This window comes from Micromesistius poutassou (assembly GCF_964030765.1).
Source record: "Micromesistius poutassou genome assembly, contig: SCAFFOLD_5265, whole genome shotgun sequence".
Classification (NCBI taxonomy): domain Eukaryota; kingdom Metazoa; phylum Chordata; class Actinopteri; order Gadiformes; family Gadidae; genus Micromesistius; species Micromesistius poutassou.
This window is the reverse complement of record NW_028176899.1, coordinates 1-17,006: the sequence shown is the minus strand read 5'-3', so window position 1 is coordinate 17,006 and position 17,006 is coordinate 1. Positions and strand designations below refer to the sequence as shown.

General features: G+C 49.7%; 1 protein-coding gene across 1 annotated transcript; it reads left to right on the top strand.

The window, feature by feature from the left end:
• Positions 1–6: 6 nt before the first annotated feature.
• Positions 7–15,810, top strand: LOC311377488 (dual E2 ubiquitin-conjugating enzyme/E3 ubiquitin-protein ligase BIRC6-like; the record flags this gene model as incomplete). Its single annotated transcript, XM_084491370.1, has 24 exons — positions 7–42; positions 357–484; positions 811–942; positions 1,289–1,504; positions 2,002–2,185; positions 2,764–2,979; positions 3,891–4,024; positions 4,719–4,872; positions 5,211–5,327; positions 5,602–5,762; positions 6,120–6,246; positions 6,415–6,525; positions 6,927–7,191; positions 7,780–8,363; positions 8,635–8,810; positions 9,130–9,226; positions 9,367–9,561; positions 9,962–10,162; positions 10,963–11,242; positions 11,420–11,676; positions 12,146–12,254; positions 12,620–12,868; positions 14,074–15,013; positions 15,667–15,810. Coding segments are annotated over exons 4-24 (4,746 nt in total), but the record flags the coding sequence as incomplete, so codon positions are not given.
• Positions 15,811–17,006: the final 1,196 nt, after the last annotated feature.

Genomic DNA, 17,006 nt, shown 5'->3' with positions numbered 1-17,006 from the left:
AGAAGCACCTCAACGGCAAGGATAGGGAGCGCTCGTACACGGGTACATGGACTGACCGCAACACAGACACTGGGCCTCATTCACCACAACAAAACCATTCGGGCCGTTTGCGATCAGTGGTCTATGTTCAAAGGGGGGTGACTTTTTTCAAAGCTACATTTCTAAATATTTTTGGGTTCCCAGGTCTTTCTATAAAAACTTTTTTTTTTGTGAAAAGCCATACAAAACCTATATACTAATAATTTATCAACTTAATGTTCCGTCACCTGTGCCTTGTGTTGAACAATCCCCATGTATAATAACAAAGGCTGGTTCTGATCTGTGGCTCTGCCTTTCCTGTCCCTGGTTGAATCCAGGAAACCAGTGGAGCTTCATCAACAACAGCCTCCAGTCCCAGAACTCCGGCCGGTCCTCCAAAGGCAACAGCAGCCTGGACCGCCTCTACTCCCGCAAGATCCGCAAGCAGCTGGTGCACCACAAGCAGGTGATGCCTCAGTCCACTCCCAAGCCCTTTAAAGAGCCCCTCTTCTGCCATCAGGTGGCATGTTGTGGTGTCACCTATAGGGACATCACAAGTGTGAGTGTCCACCCTGATGGACAACCTACCCAGTGGACTATACCATCTGGTAGACTTATCTATACCATCATGTGTTTGGATGGAGACTCCCGCATGGGATATCCCTACTAAGTAGATTTTGAAATACAATGCAAATACAAATATAATCCATTAATTTATTTTGGGGGCGTGGTCTAGCGAAGCAAGATGTGGCGCATCTCTTGCATGTATTTATCCTGACCTTTTCATTGTAGCAGCTAAACCTATTGAAAGCCAAACAGAAAGCTCTGGTGGAGCAGATTGAGAAGGAGAAGGTGCAGAGCAACAAGGGCTCCTCCTACAAGCTGCTGGTGGAGCAGGCCAAGCTCAAGCAAGCAACATCCAAGGTGAGCCACTGCGTCAACGCACACACTGTCCGTACAGCCGTGCTCCGAATTAGACACGTTTATTTATACAGCACCCTCCAAACACAATGTAGTTAGAAGTGCTCTACAAAGGCCGGAACAGCATTTTAACAACATTAAGGTCGAACACAGGAAAAATTCTGATCTATGGGAGTCCTTTTTTCAACCTGTGGTTATCCCCCAGTTGGTCATAAAAGTGGGGCAAGCCATCATGGGGGTACAACGTGTAAAGACCCATCGTGCTCCTATTTACACATCGGTATCCGGTACAGAACAGGTTGGAATCTCTGACCCCTGCCCTGACCTCCACCGCTCTCTCTCCCAAAAGCACTTTAAGGACCTGATCCGTCTCCGGCGCACGGCGGAGTGGCCCCGCTCCTCCCTGGACACGGAGGCCGCAGCGGCTAAGGAGGCTCCGGAGGTGGAGCCTCTGCCCTTCACCCTGGCCCACGAGCGCTGCATCTGCGTGGTGCAGAAGCTGGCCCTCTTCCTGCTCTCCATGGACTTCACCTGCCACGCAGACCTGCTGCTCTTCGTCTGCAAGGTAGCCCCCCACCCCCCCACGACATCTAGCTGGCCCACCCCGAGGGGGATTCCTGAACATAGTACAATTAAGGTGTCAATTAATGGCATTGAATTAATGGATAATACTGAAATGTGTTTACAATGATGAAGTATTGGTAATTTATCAATTATAAGTAATAGTACTTTGTATGGTGTTTTTACCAAATATATCTGGGAATTAGCATTGCAGCTGAAAGATCTGGATATAAAATTGAAGGGCTGCAAGTTTCATGAAAATGATCAAATTACTCAATTTCTGTTGACATATCTGTTCTGTTTTCATTGGGGAAAAGGAATCTCCCACCCAATAAATGGTCTTAACCTGAACTTCACTATTTCAAACTATGTAATTCCACTCTCCTGAATCTGCATTCAACATCACTGAAGTCCATCTTGTTGCTAACTCCTGAGCTAACTAATCGCTGCACATCCATCAACCTGACCTAACCCTCCCGTCTGCTCGCACGTTTCCTGCAGGTGCTGGCCCGGATAGCCAACGCCACGCGGCCCACCATCCGCCTGTGTGAGGTGGTGTCCGAGCAGCAGCTGGAGCGCCTGCTGCTGCTTCTGGTCGGGACAGACTTCAACCGGGGTGACATCTCGTGGGGCGGGGCCTGGGCCCAGTACTCCCTCACCTGCATGCTGCAGGACATCCTGGCAGGTGGGTGGAGAAGCTACGTCAGCTAGAGCCAGTTATTTCTGGAGACAGCTTCTCAAAGTCATTCTTACATGTCCAAACATGGTAGGAGGATCTATTGAAGACAGTTGAGGCGTTTATCTAGAAAGACTTGAAGTACATTCCGATGCACGTTATTAGAGAGCAGGTGAGGGGGGAAGCTTTCAGCTCTTCCTGCATTACATTTACATGTATTTAAATGTATTAACTGGTTATTTTGAAGTTGATAATTTGCAGAATGGAACAATATATTTTTTATGTAGTCTACAGCAGTCAGCATGTTGGCCTTTAGATGGCAGCACACTCCACCTAACTGTCGTGTTTTCTTTTTCTTTTTTATTGTTTTAATAAATACTTCAACAAAATGGACATCTGCACCTGAATTAAAATGTAACCCTTTTGTGACTCATTAACATTTTAACGTTTCAATTGGCTATGGATTCTAGGTCTTAAACTCTTGAAAAAGAGATGTTTAAACTCAATGAGGTCTTTCCCAGGTTAAGTAAATGTCACGAAAGAAGAACACTTAACATGCCTAACTCTTTATCTGTGTGTCTCTGCAGGAGAGCTACTGTCTCCAGGCTCTCTGGACGTGATGGATGAGGTGAACTCGGGCGAGGAGGCTGCGGCGTCGGGGGTCTCGTCCTCCGGGTCGGGGGACCTGGAGGACTCTCTGCCCCCGGCTGCGCCCCTCTCCCTGGGGGAGGGCATGGATGACTCCCTGGTCCCTGATATCATCGCAGGTACAGCCGGGAACTCCTCCTCCTCCCTTTTCCAAAGTGCGTTGGTAGGCCCGGCCCCACACACACGTACACACGTACACACGTACACACACACACACACACACACACACACACACACACACACACACACACACACACACACACACACACACACACACACACACACACACGTAATGGATACTGACTCTTACACGTGCACGGGCAGATGCACTCACACACACGCAATGGACACAACCACATACACACACCCACTGAAGCACCATACAGATGTATCTCCTGTACTCTCCTCCCTCTAGTGGTCGATGAAGATGATGAAGTCATCTTGTTTGAACCGTTCATTTCTTTATCCTTTATAGCTGCATAGTGCCTGACTCTTTGTCCACAGCCTCTTCTTTTGCCATACATTGAATTTCTCTCTTGACACTTTAGGTCTACCAGTGATGATTTGAGGCTAGAACTGCTTTTTGACTTTTCGTCCTTTTTGGAGGGGGAGTGCAAATATTGTCTGTTCCGAATTTAAATGTGTATTCGTGTAACGTTTATGTCATTGTGTATATTGCTTTACAGTTACACAGCTAAATATATGACATAAAATGTATTTGTTTGGACCTTTTCAGTGCCAGATACTCTGACCCTATCATTTCAGAGAGATTTGTTTTTCCTCAGTCTAACAGAACTAACCATCTTGTGGTCTCCACCTCCTGTGTCCCATGGGCCTAATTCACCTATAGTGACCATCTTGGTTCTAAATACTAGCTGGTCTCCCCCCAGCTAGCGTTAAGATCCAAGATGGCCACTATAGGTGAATAAGTCAATGATTTTGATTGGCCTTAACATTGCCCAGTAACGTCCCTAAGAAAAGGCCACTGTAAGTTATATCTTGCTGGTTTCTTTTGTATCTAGTGTGCTTGCTCGGCAATATTAAAGCTGTTTTCATTATCCAAAAGGTGCTCCACCTCTGTCCTCATTGGAAAAAGATAAAGACATAGACTTTGACTTGCTACAAGACCTGATGGATGTTGATATTGATCCTTTAGATATTGATTTGGAAAAGGATCCACTCGCCGCCAAAGTTTTTAAGGTAAGTGGCACGTCCTCCAAACACACCGTACGTCTCATTAACTTGCTCTGCACTTTCCCTTTGTTTTATATTGAATGCATTCTTGATGTTCTCTAGTTAAGTATTGATGTATAGGTGTTTTTTAATGTGAATGAGTATTCCTCAATAAGAGTTTGACGTGAAAAGTGCTAAATCAATTGTGCCATGCTACTTCTGCAAATAAAATAAAATCCTACTTGTGTTTTATGAATAAATTATGCCCCCTTAGCAGTCACACAGAAAAAAACTAATCGTTCCTCAGAGGGTAACATCACATCACTGATGCAATCAGAACAACTTATCACCCCTTAGAGGGTAACATCGAAGCAATGATGCAATCAGAATAACTTATTGTACCTCAGAGGGTAACATTGAAACTCTGATGCAATCAGAACAACTTAAGGTACCTCAGCGGGTAACATGGATGCACTGATGCAATCAGAACAACCTTTGAAATGGATAATGAAAAAACAGCCTTTTTTTATTCCTTCAACTCTCCCTTTCACCCAAGTCGTTGCATGTGAATGTTGCCTCGCGGCAGTAGCCATCATGACGTCAAGTATCCCAGGACTACTGCATGACCATCTCATGTACCCGTGGTCACGTTGCAGAGAACGGCAATGACCGCATTTCTCCTTCTTGTTCTTCTTGGTCTTTCCCCCCCATCCTCCTGCAGCCTATCAGCAGCACCTGGTATGACTACTGGGGTGCTGACTACGGCACTTACGGGTACAACCCCTACATAGGGGGGGTGGGCATCCCGGTGTCCAAACCTCCCGTTGCCGTGGAGAAGCCCGGCTCACAGAGCATCTCCGTGTCCGTCTCCCAAGGTAGGCGCCGTTTGGATGAATATCAACCCCTCAACATTTCGGATGTACATAACTAGAAGCCTTTCGTTTCCCTTTAGTGATATTGCCTATTCATTTGATTTAGATGTATTGTCAAGTGTATAATAATACATTCTAATTATTCAATGCAAGTGATGAAACAAAACCAATAAAGTATTGAAAAGGCTCTTTATAGAGCATAATTAAATATATGGGATATTTAATTGATAGACTTAAGGCTGACTGTTGCATTGCCAAGCGTCCCTTTATGACTGGGTTCTGCAAACCATATCAATTAACTGGTTCTCCTTCGCGAAATCGCTCCCTCCTCCCTTTCCCAGCTCTGGACGCCCGTCTGGAGGTCGGCTTGGAGCAGCAGGCAGAGCTGATGTTGAAGATGATGGCCACGCTGCAGGCTGACTCCATTCTGCAGGCCCTCACCTCCACCTCACCCACAGGTCAGGGCCGACAAAAGTTTAGCATACACTGCCACCACAGTAACAGTAACATCACCAAGTTGTAACCTCTGCAAACATTGTTATTTGCTGTTATTATTTGAGTATGTATGGTGTGGTATAGTCACAGCCTCGACTTTTAGCAACAAACACTCCAAATGCATGCGGGATTTCCCAGAATGCCTACCGTTAGGGACTGAAACATGCTCCCGATTTCCTGTTTGGTTTTAATAAAGTTCCATCTTGACGTGTGTGTGTGTGTGTGTGGTGTCCCCAGTGTCCCAGGCTCCCAACGGGACCGACGACTCCCTGCTCAGAGGGCTCCATGGTGGGGCTTCTCCTCCGGCCGGGGGGCCTCTGACCCAGGCCTCCTCCATCCCCATGCTGAGTGCCTGCTTCAACAAGCTTTTCTCAATGCTGCAGGTCCATCACGTGCAGGTCTGGAGAGCACCGTGAACACATCGTTACCGTAGCCTGTTAACCTTAAACATGCAGGGATATCTGCATAGTACACAGACTACTGAAGAGTATCCAGAGAATCCTGGACTGAAAGTTAAATCCAGAGCCAATAGCAAAATGTCTGATGTACAGATTTGTTGTTGTTTTTCCAGTCCTGTGATTTATTATTTGTCCATAAAGCCAAGTTGGGAATCTTTGAGATGAAGCAAATATTGAGATCACATGTCAATCTTTTGTTAATTCGGTGTTAATTCAGTCTAAACACACACAACACTGTGCATACCTACTCTAACCAGGCTGTGTACCTACTCTAAAATGTGTGTGTGTATCCTGCAGTTGGAGTCTCTGCTGCAGCTGTGGCTGACCCTGAGTCTGAATTCGTGCTCTAGCGGCAGCGAGGAGAGTGGCTCAGACATCTTCATGTTCAACGCCAGCAGAGTGCCCACCATTCCCCTCAACCAAGGTCAGACACCCGATATCAAACAGGTTTCCTAAATGCCAAACACAAGCCCAGTTACGAAACCTGGTTTTTCATGAACCCCCTCATAATGAAACACATCTTGTCTTAATGCAAACAAGACCATATTTTTGGATAACAAAGCCTATAACGTGTGACCGTGTGTGTGTGTAGCCTCTATCAGCAGCTTCCTGACGGTGCTGGCATGGTACCCTAACACCTCCCTGAGGACCTGGTGCTTGGTGCTCCACTCCCTCACCCTGATGACCAACATGCCAGCCTGCAGTCAGTACCGCTTTATATCCCCTCAGACACCCCACACCTCAGAGACTCGTGTGTGTGTGTGTGTGTGTGTGTGTGTGTGTGTGTGTGTGTGTGTGTGTGTGTGTGTGTGTGTGTGTGTGTGTGTGTGTGTGTGTGTGTGTGTGTGTGTGTGTGTGTGTGTGTGCTGTATATAGAGATAAAAGTGATGTAGTGATCTATTGTTTTTTAACACGTTTCTGACATAATCATCATTATTGTCATATTACTCAATATAAAATATAATATACATAAATTGTGTATTAATGAGAGCCTATTAAATACAAAATAAACAACGCAACCTAATAAATTATGTAGAGGTGTGTGTAAACGCGAACCTAATCAGATCCAAACCGTGGTGTGTGTGTGTGTGTGTGTTTCTCTAGCTCCTGCACCCAGCGGGGGTATGGGCGGGCCAGAGGGCACAGCCCAGCAGATGGTGTCGGACCCCACGCTGGTGCACGTGCTGGTGCGTTTCTTCTCAGGCAGCAGCCCCCACGGCACCAGCCAGCACAGCGCCCAGGTGGGGCCCACTGCCACACAGGCCATGCAGGAGTTCCTCAGCCGTCTGCAGGTGCACCTGTCCCCCACCTGCCCCCAGATGTTCAGCGACTTCCTGCTCAGGCTCATGCACATCCTGTCCACCGAGAGGTACGGAGGCGTGTGTTATAGTGTGGTGGTGTACAGGGTGATTATTATGCAGGGTTTGAATGCATTGGAAACACACACTTCTCACCTGTGGCAAATCGTCGACCTGAGGTTAATCAGGTGCTTGTTCTGGAGTGGTAATACTAATGTGAAGGTTGCTAACAACTACATCTAGATTTTTTCCAACTGAGCAAATGGTTTAATGATTTATTTTTAATATTGCATATCTTCATTGCATTTTCCAAAAAACAAACAAAAGAGACTCACAAAAAAGTCATACACTTAATGTTATACCTAAAAAAGCCCTTAAGAAAAGAGCACAGCTGAACACAATATGAAAGAAAGGCAAGTTATCAATAACTATCGTACTTAAAGGTACTAATAATCACACCCTCTTGGTGGGTAAAAAGAAACTTTTTAGAAAGACTTTTTTTAGAAAGACTTAGAAAGATTATTAATGACTCATTACTAAATTGTGTTTCTAAAACGTTTTTGAGTATTTCTCGTTTCGAATGTAAAATTTGTTCTAAAAAGCATTTTAAGACCTGTGTTTCCAACACGTTTGCTGCGTTTCCCCTCCACTCCCCACAGGGGCCCCTTCCAGTCCGGCCAGGGCCCGCTCGATGCCCAGGTGAAGCTGCTGGAGTTCACCCTGGAGCAGAACTTTGAGGTGGTGTCGGTCAGCACCATCTCCTCCGTCATCGAGTCCTCCACCTTCCTGGTGCACCACTACATCACCTGCTCCGACAAGGTGGTGTCGCGCAGCGGCTCGGACTCGTCCTCCGGCGCGCGCGCCTGCTTCGGCGGACTCTTCGCCAACATCATCCGCCCGGGCGACGCCAAGGCAGTGTGCGGCGAGACCACCCGAGACCAGCTGATGTTCGACCTGCTGAAGCTGGTCAACGTGCTGGTGCAGCTGCCGCTGTCGGGCGACCGGGAGTTCAGCGGGCGCACGCTGGGGGCGGGCGGCGCGGGCGCGGCCGCTGACAGCAGCGTGTCAGACGAGGAGAAGGTGTGCGGCAGCATGGAGAGCAACTCCGCCGCCGGGGGCGTGGCCTCCAGCCAGGGCCCGGCCGCCGGCATGGCCGACCTGGTCCTGGCCAACCAGCAGATCATGAGCCAGATCCTGTCGGCGCTGGGCCAGTGCAACAGCAGCGCCATGGCCATGATCATAGGTACACACCCTCCCCCTCCACCTGGAGCACATCATGAGCGATATGGGGTTGAATCACACTTCTTGCTAACAATGCAAGCAATTCCCTCATGATATTGCAAGACCCTTTGTATAAATAGCATCAACCTAATGGCCTATATATATGATGGAGGCAAATGGCTCTAGATTAATTTCTACCCATTTAAACAATTGTAGCATTATCTATTCAATGATGCACACCTTTTGGAGCCACATGCCAACTGAACAACCTTCCCCCTGCTTTTTTTGTCTAGGAGCCAGCGGTCTGCACCTCACCAAGCACGAGAACTTCCACGGGGGGCTTGACGCCATCTCGGTGGGCGATGGCCTCTTCACCATCCTCACCACCCTCAGCAAGAGGGCCACCTCCGTGCAAGTCATGCTGCAGCCCATACTCACCTACATGGCCTGTGGATACATGGGGAGACAGGTGAGCTGGGAACAAGCTTCACACTTCTATGTCGTCCCCCAGGGTTGACCGCAAATTGTCCTTGGGTGTGTCTCGGTCAAAACCTAACAAACAACTTGAAAGAAAGTAAACATTGGAAGATGTGCCATGTGCCATGTGTTAGGTGCAGGTCTACCTTATATTGGCTGATACTTGACCATTTCCCAGATTGTAGTATCATACTTTTCCCAAATCGTATGGGATGGTAGAAGACATATACTATGTGATAATAATAAAGACCAAAAGCATCTTGTTATACAGTCAATGTTTTATCTTTCTTGGTTTTGCGTTTCTGTTGCAGGGTTCTCTGTCCACGTGCCAGCTGTCTGAGCCTCTCCTCTGGTTCATCCTCAGAGTATTGGACACCAGCGAAGCACTGAAGGCCTTCCACGACATGGGTAGGTCTTCACACAGGCAGGCACGCCCTGCCACTCCTTGTCACAGCTTCAGACGTTCAGTCAGTTTGTAGATTGTGGGTGTTCAGTAGTGTTGACTCAATGTGTGTTTGTATCTGGTTTAACCTCTGTTCTGTCCCTAGGTGGCGTCCAGCTGATCTGTAACAACATGGTGACCAGCACGCGGGCCATCGTCAACACGGCGCGCAGCATGGTCTCCACCATCATGAAGTTCCTGGACTCGGGGCCTGGGAAGGCGGCGGATGGCAGCCTGAAGGCCCGGGTCATGACCGCTGAACCAGACAACGCTGAGGGCCTGCACAACTTCGCCCCCCTTGGTAATCACATGGTTATACATTGATAAAGAAGTGGTTGCATGGTGGGCTTTAGGGATATTGTTAATGTCGCTAAAATGAAGTACTATGTTATTAAATGTGAAAGGTTTTGGCCGGTTTGTTAAGAGCCCAGGTAAATTGTTGACATTGCCGTAAATCCACCATATATTGTGTTCAACTCACCGCCTCTGTGTAGTCAGGTTCCGACAATTGAAAATGCATTTACATCTATTATATCCATTATATAACAAGTGTTTAGCAGATAGCTGTTTCTCTCTCTGTTTTGTGGGCGTTTCACGCCTTATCGTGGCCTATCGAGTATCACCAGACCAATGACACCTCTCCAACCCAGCCCAAAGCTTTATTTAAACAAGCCTTCCTAACAACGCCATCCCCCATCCAGGCAGCATCACGTCCAGCAGCCCCACGGCCCAGCCGGCGGAGGTCCTGCTCCAGTCCACGCCCCCCCACCGCCGGGCACGGTCCGCGGCCTGGTCCTACATCTTCCTCCCGGAGGAGGCCTGGTGTGACCTCACCATCCACCTCCCCGCCGCCGTGCTCCTCAAGGAGCTGCACATCCAGCCACACCTCGCCTCCCTCGCCAGTGAGTACTTGCACGCACGCACATCCAGCCGCACCAAAGTTTGCGGTGGTGCTAAAATTATTTATTTATCACTATAGGAGGGCCACATCCGCCCGCTAGCTGTCACTACAGCTCCTTGCATGTTAGACTTTAATATTTATATTATGTATATTCATGTTGACTATATTAAATGAATATTACATGCTGTCATGCCCCAGCACAACACCATGCAGTGTGAGGGCAAGGTTCTTCAGGGTGAACTTCAGAGAAAGTCCCTCGAACCGTGGCGTGTTTTACTAGAGGGCGAGGACACAGGATATTTTACGATGTGCAGGAACAGGAAGCAGGTCTTGCCGGCTTCAGGGCTTCCCCACGTCCTGCCGCTGTCGCTCTTCATTAAAGTTTAATGTCCCTGGTTGTTCCACAGTCTGGGCTTTAATTATTCAGAGAGATGCATGGGTTCTTCATGCTTGTCTGCTTTCTCTTAGCACTCCTCACATTTTCTCTATTCCGATGGACAGCCACTAAGGGGGATACTGTGGAACGCCATGACCTCTACATGATATCCACCATGTTCTCTTGGTTTTCTCTGTGTCTCTCTCTCTCTGTGTATGTAAGAAATTATGCGACAAAGACGGGTGGAAAGATTAGCATGTGCCGTGGTATTGTGATATAAGTTGTTTTATGTTCCAACACTGCTAACTATAACTTGGGGTGAGTGGCTATAAAGATTAGCATTTTGGACCAGCGGCAAAAGGGTTAAGGTGGAACCCCGGATGGCATCTAGTGAAATGAACCCTCTGCTCTTCCCTCCTCCCCAGCGTGTCCCTCCTCGGTCTCCGTGGAGATCAGTGCAGACGGGGTCAACATGCTGCCTCTCTCCACGCCGGTGATCACCAGCGGGCTGACCTACATCAAGATCCAGCTGGTGAAGGCCGAGGTGGCCTCGGCCGTGTGCCTGCGGCTCCACCGCCCCCGGGACGCCAGCACCCTGGGTCTGTCCCAGATCAAGCTGCTGGGTCTCACCGCCTTTGGGAACACCTCCTCAGCCACCGTCAACAACCCCTTCCTGCCCTCTGAGGATCAGGTCTCCAAAACAAGGTGAGCAGTGCCACGGGGTTAGGCCAGTGCATGCCTGGGAAATGGCTCACTTTTTTACTGCAGTTGTCTTAATGGTCAAACTTTATAAACGATGTTTGAATGTGATCCGGTGGTGTGACATGGAGCTTACACAGTGCCTTCTTGATTGGACAAAAATCCACCCTTCCCTCCCCCTAGTATCGGGTGGCTCCGCCTCCTCCACCACTGCCTGACCCACGTGGGCGACCTCGAGGCCACCATGGCAAGCGCGGCGGCGCCCACGGCCAACCTGCTGCAGACGTGCGCGGCGCTGCTCATGTCGCCCTACTGCGGCATGCACTCGCCCAACATCGAGGCGGTGCTGGTGAAGATCGGCCTGCAGTCCACGCCCATCGGCCTCAAGCTCATCGACATCCTGCTCAGGAACTGCGCCGCGTCGGGCACCGACCCCACCAGTGAGTAGAGGGGAGGACGGCCTCCTTACTGCTGTTGTACTGTGCAAGTCGTTGAGCTTTATTTGACCCGTTCTCTGCTTATGATTTAGCTGGGAGTTAAATGTGAGTCATGATAGCTTTGTGTATTGTGGACTGAGCACTTAGGGGAACGAACCCAGAACCCTTTCGGCTGGAGTCACCTGAGGTGACTCCAGCCGAAAGGGTTCTGGGTTCGTTTAAAACACAGTATCTGTGTGTGGGAGAAAATAGTAGAGGTGACTCACCTCTACTATTTTCTCCCACACACAGATACTGTGTTTTAAATTTGTTAATCTAGATTTCTCAATTGCTTTAAATTTCATCTGGTTGGGAATACTACATATTTTGGAATGTCAATCTGCTTCATTATCTCTCCATACTTACGCCTATGGTGTCGGCAGGGAGTCCAACAGTGACACTACATACGGCCTTTGATTGTGCTTCCCTTCAGACCTCAACAGTCCCTTGCTGTTCGGACGCCTCAACGGCCTCTCCTCAGACTCCACCATCGACATCCTCTACCAGCTGGGCACCACGCAGGACGCCGGCACCAAAGACAGGTATTCCAGTCCCCCCCCCCCCGGGCCTGATCATTCAGGATCATAATACGTTATCTCCCTGTCAAGGGGACTCCTCCTGGCACTCCGGCAGTAAAGCATGTCCTTCCCCTGTCCTTGTCGGGATTTTACGGCCATATAAAGTTGTTTTGTGTCCCCTCACGGCGAGACAGGGACGTTTGCCTCAGAGGTCGGAGACGAGCGCGCGACGACACTTGATAAAAGTCACCTCCGTCGTTCCGCCTGTCCGTCTGAAGTGCTGTTGGAACATATATATTATGAGGCGCTAGAACATATATTAAAAGGCGGTGCATTCTATTTTAGTGTGCTTGTTTGAACAACAATTTTCCCCTTCACTTCTTTCACAGAATCCAGGCGCTGCTCCAGTGGGTTCAGGACTCGTCACGAGTCGCCGCCCACAAACGCAACGGGCCCATGGGCGGGTACGCAGGCGCCGGCGTGAGCTCCGCCTCCTCTTCCACCTCCTCCTCCAGGGAGTACGGCCTGCTCATGCCCTCGCCCTCCCACCTCCACTGTGTGGCGGCCATTCTGTGGCACAGCTACGAGCTGCCGGTGGATTACGACCTGCCGCTGCTGCTCGACAGGGAGCTCTTTGAGTGAGTCAACGCCTGTTGGGTGTCATGCTCTTAATCTGAAACGATGAAGGGACCAATTTCAGACTTGAAATTGGTCACTGCCTTTATTGGCTCGTGACCCATTCCAAGTCCAAAAATGTATGTGAACCCCCAACTTTTGTGTATTTGTGCATTGTTCTAATAATTATTTAATTATATAATTAATCTAATAATATTACTTAATTATATATATTTAAGCAATAGATCACTTCAGTCAGTGAAATGTTCTCATTATACCACAGTTAAGGGGGTCGGACAATGCCCCTTAACTGTGGTATAATGAGAACATACCACAGCCTGTCATGATCTATTGCTTAAATATATATAATTAAGTAATATTATTTATAATATATAATAATGTCTGCAAAGAGGTTGGTGAACACTAACATAAAAAGGATGATATATTGACAGCGAGATGCTCTAGGAGTTATGGCTGACAGACAGAATGGAGTAAGGGCTGAGGGGGGGTGAAGACTGAGCGTTATATAGACCTGCTGTTATCGCTACATCAGAGAACCATGAAACGTGTTTACAGCTGGGAACGGGCTTCCGCGGGGCCTGGAGGTCAGCCTCATTCAACATTCAAACAGAATATTTTGTTGATGTTTTGGTCTGGAAGCGTTCCAGCATTCTTCTTTTAGATATGCAGACCGCAGGCCTAAATGTTGCATGGCTCGTCTGTTGGCATTAATAGTTTAGAGCAGGGCAAACCAAACAAACAAACAGAACATTTAATTTGAGAAAACTGAGGATCAGGTTCGAATTTATTTGGATCTGTTTAACCCCATAATGGACTGTTTAACCGGGACAGCACAAGACGGTACAAAGCCACGTTACAAAAACAATAGGATTCAAAAGCTATATAAATATTTCTCATGATCAATCTAAAGCCCATGTAAAACCTTGGCAATACCCAGTACAATATATTGCAATACTTATAAAACCATATTCTCAGTCCTCTCACAGAAATCAATACACCCTACTGCACCGCAATCACAGAAGTTTTCCAGTCGTACAGGATGAGGATGTTTATTTAACTTATTTTTCCACCATCAAAATGGCAACAAAAAAAAAGCAGAGATGTCTCTCATTGAACTAGGTGACTTGGTAACCTGACGTGTATGTGTGTCTGTGTCTGTGTGTGTGTGTGGTTCATGTTGTAATGCCCCATCCCTCCGTGTTCCCAGGCTGCTGTACAACTGGTCCATGTCCCTCCCGGGCAACGTGGTGCTGAAGAAGGCGGTGGACAGCCTGCTGTGCTCCATGTGCCACATCCACCCGGGCTACTTCTCCCTGCTCATGTCCTGGCTGGGCATCGTGTCTCCGCCCGCCGCCACGGAGCACCACCGCCGCCACCACCGCCTCTCCATGACGGACGACGGCAAGAAGCAGCACGACGCCAACGCCACCGCCAGCGCCGCCGCCGGCCTCACGGACGACTCCAAGCACGCCCGGCTGCCCCTCAACCTGACGGAGTCCCAGCTGACCACGCTGGCGGCCGCCGCGCTCTCCCCTGGCGCCATCGAGCAGCTGCTGGACTCGGGGCTGCCCTCCCTGCTGGCGCGCAGCCTGGCCCAGCTCTGCTGCAGCCTGCTGGCCAGCGCTGACCTGCCGCTGCCCGCCACCTCCCAGGCAGACCGCCACCGCCAGCACCACCCCCACCACCACCACTCGACCCACCACCATCACCAGCCCCCGCACCACCACTCCTACGGCTCCTCTGCATCGTCCTCCTCCTCTTCGTCGTCGTCTTGGTCACACAGCCAGCCGGCCCTGGCCCCGGAGCTGGCGGCCCCCGTGCTGCGCTTCCTCACGGAGGTGGGCAACAGCCACGCCATGAAAGACTGGCTGGGGGGTCCCGAAGTCAACCCCCTCTGGACCTCCCTGCTCTTCCTGCTCTGCCACTCCAGTGCCAGCAGTGCCGGGTTCCACAGCAGCGCCACCACGCCCTCCTCCCCCGCCGGCGCCGCCGCCTCCTCGCCCCAGGCCTCGGGGTCCCACCACCTGGCGCCGGGCCGACCGGGACCCCTCAGCACCCAGCAGAGGACGGCCCTGGAGAATGCCACCGTGGCCTTCTTCTTGCAGTGCATCTCATGCCACCCCAACAACCAGCGGCTCATGGCTCAGGTAGGCTGCTCCCCCATGACCTCTTGACCTTAGGTAGGCTGCTCCTCATGACCTTAGGTAGGCTGCTCCCCATGACCTTGGGTAGGCTGCTCCTCATGACCTTAGGTAGGCTGCTCCCCCATGACCGCATGACCTTAGGTAGGCTGCTCCCCCATGACCGCATGACCTTAGGTAGGCTGCTCCTCATGACCTTAGGTAGGCTGCTCCTCATGACCTTAGGTAGGCTGCTCCTCATGACCTTAGGTAGGCTGCTCCTCATGACCTTAGGTAGGCTGCTCCTCATGACCTTAGGTAGGCTGCTCCCCATGACCTTAGGTAGGCTGCTCCCCATGACCTTAGGTAGGCTGCTCCCCATGACCTTAGGTAGGCTGTTCCTCATGACCTTAGCTAGGCTGCTGCCCCATGACCTCATGATAATAGGTAGGCTGCTCCGCCGTGACCTCATACCCCAACAACATATCACGGGTAGGCTGTTCAGCTAAAACCTGACCGCTCAAGTAGGCTCCTCCCCCTCAACCAGAAGCCGATGTAGGCTCCTCCCCTTTTCCTTATAGCTCACGTGTTGACTTCTGACCTCCAGGCTTAAGGCGTTAACCCCATGAACCCATACTGGACCTCTAGTGTTAAGGTGTTGACCCCTGACCTCTGTGCAGGTGCTATGTGAGCTGTTCCAGTCGGCCCCACAGCGCGGCAGTGTGCCCGTCTCGGGGAACATCTCCGGGTTCATCCGACGGCTCTTTCTGCAGATAATGCTCGAGGACGAGAAAGTCACCGTGTTCCTGCAGTCTCCCTGCCCGGTAGGTTGACCCCCCCCCCCCCCCCCCCCCCAACCTCCCTCCTCCACCCCCTCACGCTGATTTCCGGTCGCTCCTCTCTGATTGGTGGAGAGTCCGTGGTGGTCGGAGGGTTTGTTGGTTGTTTGTTTAGTTCTGTTGTTGTGTCGACCCCTGTTGGCTGCTACAGCTGACCTCGGCTCCCCCTCACGTCTGCTCTCCCTCTTCTCTCTGATTGGTGGAGAGTCCGTGGTGGTTATAGGGTTTGTTGGTTGTTTGTTTGGTTCTGTTGTCGTGTCGACCCCTGTTTGCCGCTACAGCTGACCTCGGCTCCCACTCACGTCTGGTCTCCCTCTTCTTTCTGATTGACAGAGCACTGCTTGTTGTGTTTGTGTTTTTTGTTGTGTTCAACCCTCCCTTAGCTCTGACACATGACCTCGTCCTCTCCCCCCCGATGCCCGTTCTCTCCTCACTCTTCTGTTTTTCCTTGGAACCTTGGCGTCTATGGCTTTGGTTGGTGGCTGTGGCGGTTTATCATTTGGGTATTTGTTTGTTTGTGTTGTTTGTCGAGTGTGTTGTTGTGTCCTGTCCGATTGACCACATTCACGTTTCATTGTCGTTTCCATCTCACAAAAAGATATAGTGGGGTCTATATATTCTTGTCATTGCATCGGTTGGAGTAGTGTTCCCATGTGGCCACTGGAGGGCACTGCTGGGCTGCATTTAGGAGCCAACCTGCAGCCTGCATGTTGTTGCACGCCTAATGGTTGCCATACATCACATGCTGCATCACATCGTACATCACGGTTTAAATGATTACCTCACGTCATGGCAGCCTACTAAAGGATGTGTCTTTGCGTTTGCGTGTTTGTGGTTCAAAGCTTGTGGCAGCAAGTAATAGGTGTTACTCGTTGAGGGCTTTACGTGTAATAATGATGTAGATGTATATCACATAATGGTGCTGAAATGTGATACTTAATTATTTTTCCAATAGTGTTCATGCCTATGGTGACTCAAAATACTTTCATACTGGGTTGTTTCATATCTCATATTTTTAATGTTTCAATGGAATAGACCTCATCACTGGTGTAACTCATCCACATTTAATCAAAAGACTTTCCTTTCCTTTCATTGCCGTTTGTTTCGCAGTGCATTCACATAGCTCAGTGCAAAGTGTTGCTATATTCAGGCAGAATTGAGAGGAGAACAAAGTGTTGTTG